Source organism: Oncorhynchus tshawytscha, linkage group LG03 (genome assembly GCF_018296145.1).
Source record: "Oncorhynchus tshawytscha isolate Ot180627B linkage group LG03, Otsh_v2.0, whole genome shotgun sequence".
NCBI classification, from domain to species: Eukaryota; Metazoa; Chordata; class Actinopteri; order Salmoniformes; family Salmonidae; genus Oncorhynchus; species Oncorhynchus tshawytscha.
The window spans coordinates 67,448,043-67,462,717 of NC_056431.1; the positions used below are offsets into that span (position 1 = coordinate 67,448,043).

General features: G+C 45.6%; 1 protein-coding gene across 4 annotated transcripts in view; it reads right to left on the reverse strand.

Moving 5' to 3' along the window:
• The window catches only part of LOC112224596 (phospholipid-transporting ATPase IH), an 86,845-nt gene that overhangs the window by 23,173 nt on the left and 48,997 nt on the right, over positions 1 to 14,675 (reverse strand). For all 4 annotated transcript variants that reach the window (XM_042319862.1, XM_042319865.1, XM_042319864.1 and 1 more), the window contains exons 6-18: positions 11,826 to 11,954; positions 11,408 to 11,511; positions 11,268 to 11,318; positions 11,114 to 11,178; positions 10,932 to 11,013; positions 9,486 to 9,636; positions 9,119 to 9,316; positions 8,849 to 9,022; positions 8,521 to 8,687; positions 7,963 to 8,034; positions 6,976 to 7,049; positions 6,778 to 6,881; positions 3,703 to 3,884 (exon numbers count right to left, since the gene is read on the reverse strand). In XM_042319862.1, coding sequence (XP_042175796.1) covers positions 3,703 to 3,884; positions 6,778 to 6,881; positions 6,976 to 7,049; positions 7,963 to 8,034; positions 8,521 to 8,687; positions 8,849 to 9,022; positions 9,119 to 9,316; positions 9,486 to 9,636; positions 10,932 to 11,013; positions 11,114 to 11,178; positions 11,268 to 11,318; positions 11,408 to 11,511; positions 11,826 to 11,954 — 1,553 coding nt within the window. The remainder of the gene's footprint in view (positions 1 to 3,702; positions 3,885 to 6,777; positions 6,882 to 6,975; positions 7,050 to 7,962; positions 8,035 to 8,520; positions 8,688 to 8,848; positions 9,023 to 9,118; positions 9,317 to 9,485; positions 9,637 to 10,931; positions 11,014 to 11,113; positions 11,179 to 11,267; positions 11,319 to 11,407; positions 11,512 to 11,825; positions 11,955 to 14,675) is intronic.

Below are 14,675 nucleotides of genomic sequence, written 5' to 3' on the forward strand. Positions count from 1 at the left end.
CTCCCTCTTTCCCTGCTCTCTCCTAGTCTCTCCCTCTTTCCCTGCTCTCTCCTAGTCTCTCCCTGCTCTCTCCTAGTCTCTCCCTCTTCCCCTGCTCTCTCCTAGTCTCTCCCTCTTTCCCTGCTCTCTCCTAGTCTCTCCCTGCTCTCTCCTAGTCTCTCCCTCTTCCCCTGCTCTCCCCTAGTCTCTCCCTCTTTCCCTGCTCTCTCCTAGTCTCTCCCTCTTTCCCTGCTCTCCCTAGTCTCTCCCTCTTTCCCTGCGCTCCCCTAGTCTCTCCCTCTTTCCCTGCTCTCTCCTAGTCTCTCCCTCTTTCCCTGCTCTCTCCTAGTCTCTCCCTCTTTCCCTGCTCTCTCCTAGTCTCTCCCTGCTCTCTCCTAGTCTCTCCCTCTTTCCCTGCTCTCTCCTAGTCTCTCCCTCTTCCCCTGCTCTCTCCTAGTCTCTCCCTCTTTCCCTGCTCTCCCCTAGTCTCTCCCTCTTTCCCTGCTCTCTCCTAGGCTCTCCCTCTTTACCTGCTCTCTCCTAGTCTCTCCCCCTTTCCCTGCTCTCTCCTAGTCTCTCCCCCTTTCCCTGCTCTCTCCTAGTCTCTCCCCTTTCCCTGCTCTCTCCTAGTCTCTCCCTCTTTCCCTGCTCTCTCCTAGTCTCTCCCTGCTCTCTCCTAGTCTCTCCCTCTTTCCCTGCTGTCTCCTAGTCTCTCCCTCTTTCCCTGCTCTCTCCTAGTCTCTCCCTGCTCTCTCCTAGTCTCTCCCTCTTCCCCTGCTCTCTCCTAGTCTCTCACTCTTTCCCTGCTCTCTCCTAGTCTCCCTCTTTCCCTGCTCTCTCCTAGTCTCTCCCTCTTTCCCTGCTCTCTCCTAGTCTCTCCCTGCTCTCTCCTAGTCTCTCCCTCTTTCCCTGCTGTCTCCTAGTCTCTCCCTCTTTCCCTGCTCTCTCCTAGTCTCTCCCTCGTTCCCTGCTCTCTCCTAGTCTCTCCCTCTTTCCCTGCTCTCTCCTAGTCTCTCTCTATTTCCCTGCTCTCTCCTAGTCTCTCCCTCTTTACCTGCTCTCTCCTAGTCTCTCCCTCTTTCCCTGCTCTCTCCTCGTCTCTCCCTCTCCCTCTTTCCCTGCTCTCTCCTAGTCTCTCCCTCTTTCCCTGCTCTCTCCTAGTCTCTCCCTCTTCTTCTTTCCCTGCTCCCTTTTTAACTCCACTCCCCTGATTCTTTCAGGCCACAGTCACACTCACTCACTCAACTCAATTCAATTCAAGGGCTTTATTGGCATGGGAAACACATGTTAACATTGCCAAAGCAAGTGAAATAGATAATATACAAAAGTGAAATATACAATAAAAATGGGTCTCCCTCTTTCTCCCTTTCTCTTACATATACACATCCCCGTTCAAAAGTTTGGGGTCACTTAGAAATGTCCTGTTTTTGAAAGACAAGCACATTTTTTGTCCATTAAAATAACATCAAATTGATCAGAAATACAGTGTAGACATTGTTAATGTTGTAAATGAGTATTGTAGCTGGAAACGGCAGATTTGTTATGGAATATCCACATAGGTGTACAGAGGCCCATTATCAGCAACCATCACTCACTCCTGTGTTCAAATGGCACGCGGTGTTAGCTAATCCAAGTTTATCATTTTAAAAAGTCTAATTGATCATTATGTTTCATTATGTTTACACAGCTGAAAACTGTTGTTCTGATTAAAGAAGCAATAAAACTGTCCTTCTTTAGACTAGTTGAGTATCTGGAGCATCAGCATTTGTGGGTTCGATTACAGGCTCAAAATGGCCAGAAACAAATAACTTTCTTCTGAAACTTACCAGTCTATTCTTGTTCTGAGAAATGAAGGCTATTCCATGCAAGAAATTGCCAAGAAAATTAAGATCTCATACAATGCTGTGTACTACTCTCTTCACAGAACAGCTCAAACTGGCTCTAACCAGAATAGAAAGATGAGTGGGAGGCCCCGGTGCAAAACTAAGCAAGAGGACAAGTACATTAGCCCCCGCGATATGCAACTTTTCAGGGAAGTCAGGAACCAATATATACTCAGTCAGTTAGGAAAGCCAAGGCTTTTTCAAACAGAGATTTGCATCCTGTAGCACTAATTCCAAAATGTTTTGGGACACTGTAAAGTCGATGGAGAATGTATATACAGTTGAAGTCGTAAGTTTACCTACACCTTAGCCAAATACATTTAAACTCACTTTTCACAAAAAGTGTTCCTGACATTTAGACCTAGTAAAGATTCCCTGTAAGTTAGTTAGGATCACCACTTTATTTTAAGAATGTGAAATGTCAGAATAATAGTAGACAGAATTATTTATTTCAGCTTTGATTTCTTTCATCACATTCCCAGTGGGTCAGAAGTGTACATACACTCAATTAGTATTTGGTAGCATTGCCTTTAAATTGTTTAACTTGGGTCAAACGTTTCAGGTAGCCTTCCACAAGCTTCCCACAATAAGTTTGGTGAATTTTGGCCCATTCCTCCTGACAGGGCTGGTGTAACTGAGTCAGGTTTGTAGACCTTCTTGCTTACACACGCTTTTGCAGTTCTGCCCACACATTTTCTATGGGATTGAGGTCAGGGCGTTGTGATGGCCACTCCAATACCTTGACTTTGTTGTCCTTAAGCCATTTTGCCACAACTTTGGAAGTATGCTTGGGGTCATTGTCCATTTGGAAGACCCATTTGCGACCAAGCTTTAACTTCCTGACTGATGTCTTGAGATGTTGCTTCAATATATCCACATAATTTTCCATCCTCATGATGTCCTCTATTTTGTGAAGTCCCCCAGTCCCTCCTGCAGCAAAGCACCCCCACAACGTGATGCTGCCACCCCCGTGCTTCACGGTTGGGATGGTGTTCTTCGGCTTGCAAGCCTCCCCCTTTTTCCTCCAAACATAATGATGGTCATTATGGCCAAACAGTTCTATATTTGTTTCATCAGACCAGAGGATATTTCTTCAAAAAGTACAATCTTTGTCCCCATGTGCAGTTGCAAACCGTAGTCTGGCTTTTTTATGGAGGTTTTGGAGCAGTGGCTTCTTCCTTGCTGAGCGGCCTTTCAGGTTATGTCGATATAGGACTCGTTTTACTGTGGATATAGATACTTTGTACCTGTTTCCTCCAGCATCTTCACAAGGTCCTTTTCTGTTGTTCTGGGATTGATTTGCAATTTTCGCACCAAAGTAAGTTAATCTCTTAGGAGACAGAACGCGTCTCCTTCCTGAGCGTTATGACGACTGCGTGGTCCCATGGTGTTTATACTTGCGTGCTATTGTTTGTACAGATGAACGTGGTACCTTCAGGCATTTGGAAATAGCTCCCAAGGATAAACCAGATTTGTGGAGGTCTACAATTTTTTCTGAGGTCTTGGCTGATTTCTTTTGATGTTCCCATGATGTCAAGCAAAGAGGCACTGAGTTTGAAGGTAGGCCTTGAAATACATCCACAGGTACACCTCCAATTGACACAAATTATGTCAATTAGCCTATCAGAAGCTTCTAAAGCCATGACATCATTTTCTGGAATTTTCCAAGCTGTTTAAAGGCACAGTCAACTTACTGTATGTAAACTTCTGACCCACTGGAATTGTGATACAGTGAATTATAAATTAAATAATCTGTCTGTAAACAATTGTTGGAAACTTCAACTCTATATATTTAAGTGGCTTCCTCTCTCTTACTGCTTCCTGTGTCCCGTTCTCCTACCTGTCCTCCACAGCCGTGGCCCCCAGCAGGATGAAGTCCCTCTCGATGAGGTCATAAGCCTGCGCCAGTCGCTGCTCCCTGTCCTGCAGGGCTAGCTTGGCGTCGCTCAGCTGATGACACGCCTCCTCGTACTCTGCTAGGGAGAGACTTCTGTATGCCACACACAGGGTCCGCAAGCCCTCCTGACAGAGGTAAAGGTGAGATGGTTAGGGTTCTCTCTTAGTACTGTGGCCCTATCACTATAGTAAGTATAAGAGAGGGTTGTGTGACTGAATATATACAGTACATTTGGAAAGTATTCATACCCCTTGACTTTTTCCACATTTTGTTACGTTACAGCCTTATTCTAAAATTGGTTAAATATATTTTTTCTCATCAATCTACACACAATACCCCATAATGACAATGCAAAAACAGTTTCCTATACATTTTTGCAAATGTATTAAACATTTTAAAAATGAAATATCACATTTACATAAGTATTCAGACCCTTTACTCAGTACTTTGTTGAAGCCCCTTTGGCAGCAATTTCAGCCTCAATTCATCTTGGGTATGATGCTACAAGCTTGGCACACCTGTATTTGGGGAGTTTCTCCCATTCTTCTCTGCTGATCCTCTCAAGCAGCTCTGTCAGTTTGGATGGGGAGTTGTTCAATCCGGTTGAAGTTCGGGCTCTGACTGGGCCACTCAAGGACATTCAGAGACTTGTCCCGAAGCCACTCCTGTGTTGTCTTGGCTGTGTGCTTAGGGTCGTTGTCCTGTTGGAAGGTGAACCTTCGCCCCAGTCTGAGGTCCTGAATGCTCTAGAGCAGGTTTTCATCAAGGATCTCCCTGTGCTTTGCTTCGTTCCTCTTTCCCTCGACCCTGACAAGTCTCCCAGTCCCTGCTGCTGAAAAACATTCCCAAAGCATGATGCTGCCACCACCATGCTTCACTGTAGGGATGGTGCCAGGTTTCTTCCAGACGTAAAGCTTGGCATTCAGGCCAAAGAGTTCAATCTTGGTTTCATCGGACAAGAGAATCCTGTTTATCATGGTCTGAGAGTCTTTTAAGTGTCTTTTGGCAAACTCCAAACGGGCTGTCATGTGCCTTTTACTGAGGAGAGTCTTCCGTCTGGCCACTCTACTATAAAGGCCTGATTGCTAGAGTGCTGCATAAATGGTTGTCCTTCTGGAAGGTTCTCCCATCTCCACAGAGGAACTCTTGAGCTCTTTCAGAGTGATTTTTGGGTTCTTGGTCACCTCCCTGACCAAAGCTATTCTCCCCCAATTGCTCAGTTTCTTGGTGGTTCCAAACATCTACCATTTACGAATGATGGAGGCCACTCTGTTCTTGGGGACCTTCAATGCTGCATAAATGTTTTCATACCCTTCCCCCAGATCTGTGCCTTGACACAATCCTGTCTCGGAGCTCCACAGACAATTCCTTTGACCTCATGGTTTGGTTTTTGCTCTGACATGCACTGTCAACTGTGGAACCTTATATAGACAGGTGTGTGCCTTTCCAAATCATGTCCAATCAATTGAATTGACCACAATTGGACTCCAATCAAGTTGTGGAAACATGATCAATGGAAACAGGATGCACCTGAGCTAAATTTAGAGTCTCATAGGAAAGGGTCTGAATACTTATGTAAAAACCTGTTTTCACTTTGTCATTATGGGGTTGTGTATGTAGATTTCTGAGGAAATGTTTTTATTGAATCAATTTTAGAATAAAGCTGTAACGTAACAAACTGTGGTAAAAGTCTATTGGTCTGAAAACTTTCCCAACGCACTGTATATATTTGGAGTTTTAGTTGTGGTACAGGCATATAAGGAGTAAGAGTATTGGGTTAAGGAGTGTGTTTAGGGATTTGGTGTAGGTATAAAGACAGAGGTAATACTGTATATACAGCGTGTGAGTGTGTTCGAATACCCGAGCCGACAAGGTAAACATCTGTTGATGTGCACTTGAGCGAGGAACTTAATCCTGATTTTCTCCAGGGTCGCTGTACTACTATGGCTAACCCTATAAAACAACACATTTCGCTGCACCTATCCTGTGTATGTGACAATAAAATAATAAAAAATTATTACTATCCTCGTGGGTACCGGAAATACCCAAAAGTCCTCACGAGGACAAAGGCTATTTTAGGTTTAGTGGTTAAGCCTAAAAGGTAAAGGGTCAGGTTAGGGTTAGGAGTTAGGTTAAAGGGTCAGGTTAGGAGTTAGGGTAAAGGGTCAGGTTAGGAGGTTAAAGGGTCAGGTTAGGGTTAGGAGTTAGGGTAAAGGGTCAGGTTAGGAGTTAGGGTAAAGGGTCAGGTTAGGGTTAGGAGTTAGGGTAAAGGGTCAGGTTAGGAGTTAGGGTAAAGGGTCAGGTAGGGTTAGGAGTTAGGGTAAAGGGTCAGGTTAGGAGGTTAAAGGGTCAGGTTAGGGTTAGGAGTTAGGGTAAAGGGTCAGGTTAGGGTTAGGAGTTAGGTTAAAGGGTCAGGTTAGGGTTAGGGTCAGGTTAGGTTTAGGAAAATAGGGAAGAAATTATTTTGAATGCAAATCAATTTAAGGTACCCGAAAGGATTTGATTTGATTTGATTTGATTTTGAGTTAGGTTAAAGGGTCAGGTTAGGGTTAGGAGTTAGGGTAAAGGGTCAGGTTAGGGTTAGGAGTTAGGGTAAAGGGTCAGGTTAGGGTTAGGAGTTAGGGTAAAGGGTCAGGTTAGGGCTAGGAGTTAGGGTAAAGGGTCAGGTTAGGGTTAGGAGTTAGGTTAAAGGGTCAGGTTAGGGCTAGGAGTTAGGTTAAAGGGTCAGGTTAGGAGTTAGGTTAAAGGGTCAGGTTAGGGCTAGGAGTTAGGGTAAAGGGTCAGGTTAGGGTTAGGAGTTAGGTTAAAGGGTCAGGTTAGGGTTAGGAGTTAGGTTAAAGGGTCAGGTTAGGGCTAGGAGTTAGGTTAAAGGGTCAGGTTAGGGTTAGGAGTTAGGGTAAAGGGTCAGGTTAGGTTTAGGAAAATAGGGAAGAAATTATTTTGAATGCAAATCAATTTAAGGTACCCGAAAGGATAGTAAAACATATGCTGTGTGTTTGTGTGTATGTGTAGCCTTACCAGAGCGTTCTGCTCCACCCGCGCCCGCACCTGCCCCACCTTCCCTGACACCACTCTGGGGAAGATGGAGGAGTCAGCCCCCTTACAGAACAACAGGTACTCCCCTGGGGACAATAGAGTTAGTTAAGAGAGTGTGAGTGACAGAAGATCATGTAGAGATAGATCATGTCTATGTGTGTGTGTTTGTATGTGTGTCACCTGCACTAGACTTGACAATGACGCTCATTCTCCTCCTGACAGAGTCAAAGTTCAGCACGTGTAGCAGCTCAAACCTGGAACACACGCCAAAGTAGACGTCTCGTTTAGTATCAGACAAAATACACAGCACATTCTAACAATGTACACAGCAACACGAGTGGCTAGAGACAAGCACAAACACAACAGGCCTTTGTAAAGAGGAATTATCCTTCTCTGTCCCTCCCTTTCTTCCTCCTTCGTTCTCTCTAAACAGCTGTTTCGTAGACAGCCCACTGCAGAGGGGGATGTAGATACTGATGTTATACAAGCAGTGCCTATGGGATCCAAACCTGCTATTTATACCCTTGACAAAAACCACTGTCCCACACAATCTACTGGCTTCTGCTCCCACACTCTTCTGTGTGTCTTCTCACAGGGCTTTCACACTCTTCTGTGTGTCTTCTCACAGGGCTTTCACACTCTTCTATGTGTCTTCTCACAGGGCTTTCACACTCTTCTGCGTGTCTTCTCACAGGGCTTTCACACTCTTCTATGTGTCTTCTCACAGGGCTTTCAGACTCTTCTATGTGTCTTCTCACAGGGCTTTCACACTATTCTGTGTGTCTTCTCACAGGGCTTTCACACTCTTCTATGTGTCTTCTCACAGGGCTTTCACACTTCTGTGTGTCTTCTCACAGGGCTTTCACACTCTTCTGCGTGTCTTCTCACAGGGCTTTCACACTCTTCTGTGTGTCTTCTCACAGGGCTTTCACACTCTTGGTAGTGTTGTATTAATACAGTTAAGTTGTCTTACTGCAACATTTTAAACACACCACCTAATGTATCTAGCTTTTGACAATTGGCAGCAATATGGATTTAACTTATATGAATTAGATTGAATTAATAACTTGGGATATGAATGTGTAACTCTATGGTAACTCCATGCTTTCTCAGGAAGCTGCGAAATATGAAAGGCCAAATTAAAAGATGTTGTGAGCAGAGCCCCACCTCTCAATCTCATCCTCCTTATTGAGAATCTCCATATGACGGTCTTTGAGTCTTAGATATGTGTACCCCAACCTAAGAGAGAGAGACAGAAAGTGAGAAGAGAGGGAGAGAGAGAGAGGGGGACAGAGAGCGAGATGAGAGAGAGGGGGACAGAGAGGGAGAGAGAGAGAGAGGGGTACAGAGAGCGAGATGAGAGGGAGAGAGTGTTTAGTAGGTTAGAGAAAAGTCATGACTATTTGTGTGCTTGTCTGTATTATCCCTAAGTGTGTGTGTATCTCCAAGTGTGTGTGTGTATTGTTAAGTGTGTGCATGTATTGCTTAGTGTGTGCATGTGTCTGTGTCCTTCAGTATGTGTGTGTGTGTTCTTCAGTGTCTGTGTGTGTCCTTCAGTGTGTGTGTGTGTCCTTCAGTGTGTGTGTGTGTCCTTCAGTGTGTGTGTCCTTCAGTGTGTGTGTGTGTGTGTCCTTCAGTGTATGTGTGTCCTTCAGTGTGTGTGTGTTCTTCAGTGTGTGTGTGTTCTTCAGTGTGTGTGTGTGTGTTCGTCAGTGTGTGTGTTACCTCTTCATGCCCTCCACCAATGCCACCTCATCAGGAGAAGATGATATGTAGAAGGAGGTGGGTTTTCCCTGGTGGATCCCTCTCTTGATGCTGTCCACTGTCTCCTCCTCCTTCACCTGCACCGTGTGGCACAGACACAGAGCCCGAAAGAACAGCTCCTCATGCTCCTGAGACACACACACTGTCAGACACACACACACACACAGACACACACACAGACACACACACAGACAGACAGACAGACAGACAGACAGACAGACAGACAGACAGACAGACAGACAGACAGACAGACAGACAGACAGACAGACAGACAGACTCTCTGTCTTACCCTGTGGTCTCCTCCAGGTGAGGAGTCGATCATGTCTATACTGGAAGCAGCACTGAGGATCTGTCCATTACAGATGGCGTGGGGGATATACACGAGTCCGTCCACACAGCACTCTATAAACTCCATGTTGTTCTCTGTCAACGTGCCCGTCTTATCAGTAAACACATACTCCACCTGCACATACAGACCAGGTAGATGCTGATCTGAGGTCAGTTTTTGGAATGTGTGTCCAGCATCCATGTAACATCTCATTATTACATGTGTGTGTACCTGTCCCAGCTCTTCATTGAGGTCTGATGTGTTGACCTGAGCCCCCTCCCCCAGCTCATCATCGTACATATCCTTGTCCCAGGCTATGAAGTAAGACCCCAGGAACTTCTGCATCTCCACGGTAACGTACATGGAGACTGGAATGATGTAGTTAAACAACACCATGAAGGCCAGGAAGTCTGTGAACGCCCTGATCACCTAAGAGAGAGAGAGGAGAGGATGACGGATGAGAAAGATAGAGAGGAGATTTAGAGAGAGAACGACAGCCTTAATCAGAATCAGTGAATGTTAAGCTGGGAGAGACCTGATGAATCGTTTTACTGTGACAACATGCATTGTGGGTAGTGTAGTTGCTTGCGGGACTGACCACGTGGCGTTCTCTGTCGATCTCGGTCCTGTGATTGTACCAGGGCTGGTCGTGGTCAGCAGACCCCTGCCACGCGTACTTCAGAACTGTGTTAATGACCGCTTTGCTGATCAGGATACACAGATACACTATGAGGAATGCATTCATAGACCTGTGGGAGAGAGAGATGGAGGGGGGAGGGGGGGGAGAGAGATGGAGGGGGAGAGCGAGAGGGAGGGTGGAGAGAGATGGAGGGTGGAGAGATGGAGGGGGAGGGATAGAGAGAGGGAGGGGGAGAGCGAGAGCGAGAGGGAGGGATAGAGAAAGAGGGAGAGAGAGATGGAGGGGGGAGAGAGGGAGTTAGGGAGACACACACACACACACAGCTTGAATGAAATCAAACAGAATGATGCAGCCATTATGTAATAACAGCAAGAGCAGCAGGTTGAGATAGGAGCCAGCTGGTCTAATATATTCAATCGCTTGTTTTCTAATATCAAACTGTCTGTGGAGCCATTCTTACAATACACTACACTTCACTAGTGCCTTCTCCTTATGCACTATTTCTTGCATGTTTAAGTACTCTGTGGGTTGGATTGGTGATTAAACATCCTACTATCATTCTACAATTCCAACTCCTACTATCATTCTGCTATTCCAACTCCTACTATCATTCCAACTCCTACTATCATTCCAACTCCTACTATCATTCCAACTCCTACTATCATTCTGCTATTCCAACTCCTACTATCATTCCAACTCCTACTATCATTCCAACTCCTACTATCATTCCAACTCCTACTATCATTCTGCTATTCCAACTCCTACTATCATTCTGCTATTCCAACTCCTACTATCATTCCAACTCCTACTATCATTCTGCTATTCCAACTCCTACTATCATTCTGCTATTCCAACTCCTACTATCATTCTGCTATTCCAACTCCTACTATCATTCCAACTCCTACTATCATTCTGCTATTCCAACTCCTACTATCATTCTGCTATTCCAACTCCTACTATCATTCCAACTCCTACTATCATTCTGCTATTCCAACTCCTATAATCATTCTGCTATTCCAACTCCCGCTATCCTTCATCAGACATGTAGTTCTAGCCTAACTAAAGCAAAACAGACACCGTGGGGAGGGAGGTATAGATCTACCTACTAGTGGAATAGATCTACCTACTACTGTACATACCACTTTCCTTCCAAATGATCTTGTTTAAACACAGCACATACTTAAATTCTATATTATGACACATGCTCACTCTAATATATTGCATCTACCCTAGGATTGTTAATTGAACTCTGTCATTTATAGATTTTGGATTATTTGTGTATTTGTATAGTATTTATGAGACATTCTACTGCATTGTTAGGAGCTAGTAACAAATATTTAGCTGCACCTGCTATAACACCTGCAAATCTTTGTATGTGACCAATAAACTTTGATTTGATCTTACTTTTCTACAGCGGAGCGTTTCTGGGATTTGGACTGGTAGTTCAGCGTCATCTTGGTGTCCATGCCCGTGTAGATGGCTACAGCTGTGGGGACAACAACCAGAAGTTACCATCACTACAGACACAGTACAGTGTGTGTGTGTGTGTGTGTGTGTGTGTGTGTGTGTGTGTGTGTGTGTGTTACCATAAATGTGTTCTGTGTTCTTCAGGGTGGCTCCTCTGAGGAGAAGGTTCTCAGCTCCCAGGGGTCTGGAAAAAGAGGAGGAACAAATGAAAGATGAAAAGTTTGACACAGACAAAGACATTTTAGGAATGAGAGATGGGAATGTTGGTCTTACCTGGCTATGGGATCTTCACTTTCCTTATAAATGTTGATGCGCCCCACAAATCTGTATGAGGCAACAAAAAAAAGGAATGCCATTTTCAACAAACGAACAGGTCAATCATAATGATTCTGTGTTAAACATGTGTCACTCACTTGTAGAGGTCAGGCTGTGGTTGTTCACATTCAATAGTCGCATGCAGAGAGTCCACCTCCTGCTCTGTCTTAAAGACCATGGTGTCTGGTACAGCATAGTAGGTCTGATACAGAGCGAGAGAGAGAGAGAGAGAGTGAGAGAGCGAGAGAGAGCGAGAGAGAGAGTGAGAGAGAGTGAGAGAGAGTGAGAGAGAGTGAGAGAGAGAGAGAGAGAGAGAGAGCGAGAGAGAGCGAGAGTAAGAGTGAGAGAGAGTGAGAGAGAGTGAGAGAGAGTGAGAGAGAGATAGAGAGAGAGAGCGAGAGAGAGCGAGAGAGAGAGAGAGAGAGCGAGAGAGAGAGTGAGATGAGTCACGAGAAGTCATGTTTGATCAGAGAGCGTGCTGGGAGAATGGTGCAGTGTGTGTCTGTGTGTGTTTACCTTGTGGCTGGACTCGCCATCCAGGCTGGTGGTGGTGACGTAGCAAGTTCCGTCATCGCGGCTGGATGAGAGCAGGATGAGGTCACAGGGGAACGTCTCGTCTTCCCTCGCCATGACAATGTCCCCCACCTGACAGGACAAGCACATCAACAATGATCATCACTTTAGACTATAGAAATAAAGCCTGCGTCCCAAATCACACCCTATTCCCTTGTGCACTACTGTTGACCTTGGGGGCGTCAGGTAGCCTAGTGGTTAGAGTGTTGGGCCAGTAACCAAAAGGTTGCTGAATTGAATCCCTGAACTACAAGGTAAAAATCTGTCGTTCTGCCCCTGAACAAGGCAGTTAAGCCACTGTTCCCCGGTAGGCCGTCATTGTAAATAAGAATTTGTTCTTAACTGACTTGCCAAGTTAAATAAAGGTTAAATAAAATAAATGACATGATCTAAATGTTGTGGACTACCCTATTCCTTATGCAGTGCACTACTGTTGACCAGAGCCCAACCTGGTGACTCTGATCATCTAAATGTTGTGGACTACCCTATTCCTCATGCAGTGCACTACTGTTGACCAGAGCCCAACCTGGTGACTCTGATCATCTAAATGTTGTGGACTACCCTATTCCTCATGCAGTGCACTACTGTTGACCAGAGCCCAACCTGGTGACTCTGATCATCTAAATGTTGTGGACTACCCTATTCCTCATGCAGTGCACTACTGTTGACCATAGCCCAACCTGGTGACTCTGATCATCTAAATGTTGTGGACTACCCTATTCCTCATGCAGTGCACTACTGTTGACCAGAGCCCAACCTGGTGACTCTGATCATCTAAATGTTGTGGACTACCCTATTCCTCATGCAGTGCACTACTGTTGACCAGAGCCCAACCTGGTGACTCTGATCATCTAAATGTTGTGGACTACCCTATTCCTCATGCAGTGCACTACTGTTGACCAGAGCCCAACCTGGTGACTCTGATCATCTAAATGTTGTGGACTACCCTATTCCTCATGCAGTGCACTACTGTTGACCAGAGCCCAACCTGGTGACTCTGATCATCTAAATGTTGTGGACTACCCTATTCCTCATGCAGTGAACTACTGTTGACCAGAGCCCAACCTGGTGACTCTGATCATCTAAATGTTGTGGACTACCCTATTCCTCATGCAGTGCATTACTGTTGACCAGAGCCCAACCTGGTGACTCTGATCATCTAAATGTTGTGGACTACCCTATTCCTCATGCAGTGCACTACTGTTGACCAGAGCCCAACCTGGTGACTCTGATCATCTAAATGTTGTGGACTACCCTATTCCTCATGCAGTGCACTACTGTTGACCAGAGCCCAACCTGGTGACTCTGATCATCTAAATGTTGTGGACTACCCTATTCCTCATGCAGTGCACTACTGTTGACCAGAGCCCAACCTGGTGACTCTGATCATCTAAATGTTGTGGACTACCCTATTCCTCATGCAGTGCACTACTGTTGACCAGAGCCCAACCTGGTGACTCTGATCATCTAAATGTTGTGGACTACCCTATTCCTCATGCAGTGAACTACTGTTGACCAGAGCCCAACCTGGTGACTCTGATCATCTAAATGTTGTGGACTACCCTATTCCTCATGCAGTGCATTACTGTTGACCAGAGCCCAACCTGGTGACTCTGATCATCTAAATGTTGTAGACTACCCTATTCCTCATGCAGTGCACTACTGTTGACCATAGCCCAACCTGGTGACTCTGATCATCTAAATGTTGTGGACTACCCTATTCCTCATGCAGTGCACTACTGTTGACCAGAGCCCAACCTGGTGACTCTGATCATCTAAATGTTGTGGACTACCCTATTCCTCATGCAGTGCACTACTGTTGACCAGAGCCCAACCTGGTGACTCTGATCATCTAAATGTTGTGGACTACCCTATTCCTCATGCAGTGAACTACTGTTGACCAGAGCCCAACCTGGTGACTCTGATCATCTAAATGTTGTGGACTACCCTATTCCTCATGCAGTGCATTACTGTTGACCAGAGCCCAACCTGGTGACTCTGATCATCTAAATGTTGTGGACTACCCTATTCCTCATGCAGTGCACTACTGTTGACCAGAGCCCAACCTGGTGACTCTGATCATCTAAATGTTGTAGACTACCCTATTCCTCATGCAGTGCACTACTGTTGACCATAGCCCAACCTGGTGACTCTGATCATCTAAATGTTGTGGACTACCCTATTCCTCATGCAGTGCACTACTGTTGACCAGAGCCCAACCTGGTGACTCTGATCATCTAAATGTTGTGGACTACCCTATTCCTCATGCAGTGCACTACTGTTGACCAGAGCCCAACCTGGTGACTCTGATCATCTAAATGTTGTGGACTACCCTATTCCTCATGCAGTGCACTACTGTTGACCAGAGCCCAACCTGGTGACTCTGATCATCTAAATGTTGTGGACTACCCTATTCCTCATGCAGTGCACTACTGTTGACCAGAGCCCAACCTGGTGACTCTGATCATCTAAATGTTGTGGACTACCCTATTCCTCATGCAGTGAACTACTGTTGACCAGAGCCCAACCTGGTGACTCTGATCATCTAAATGTTGTGGACTACCCTATTCCTCATGCAGTGCATTACTGTTGACCAGAGCCCAACCTGGTGACTCTGATCATCTAAATGTTGTGGACTACCCTATTCCTCATGCAGTGCACTACTGTTGACCAGAGCCCAACCTGGTGACTCTGATCATCTAAATGTTGTGGACTACCCTATTCCTCATGCAGTGCACTACTGTTGACCATAGCCCAACCTGGTGACTCTGATCATCTAAATGTTGTGGACTA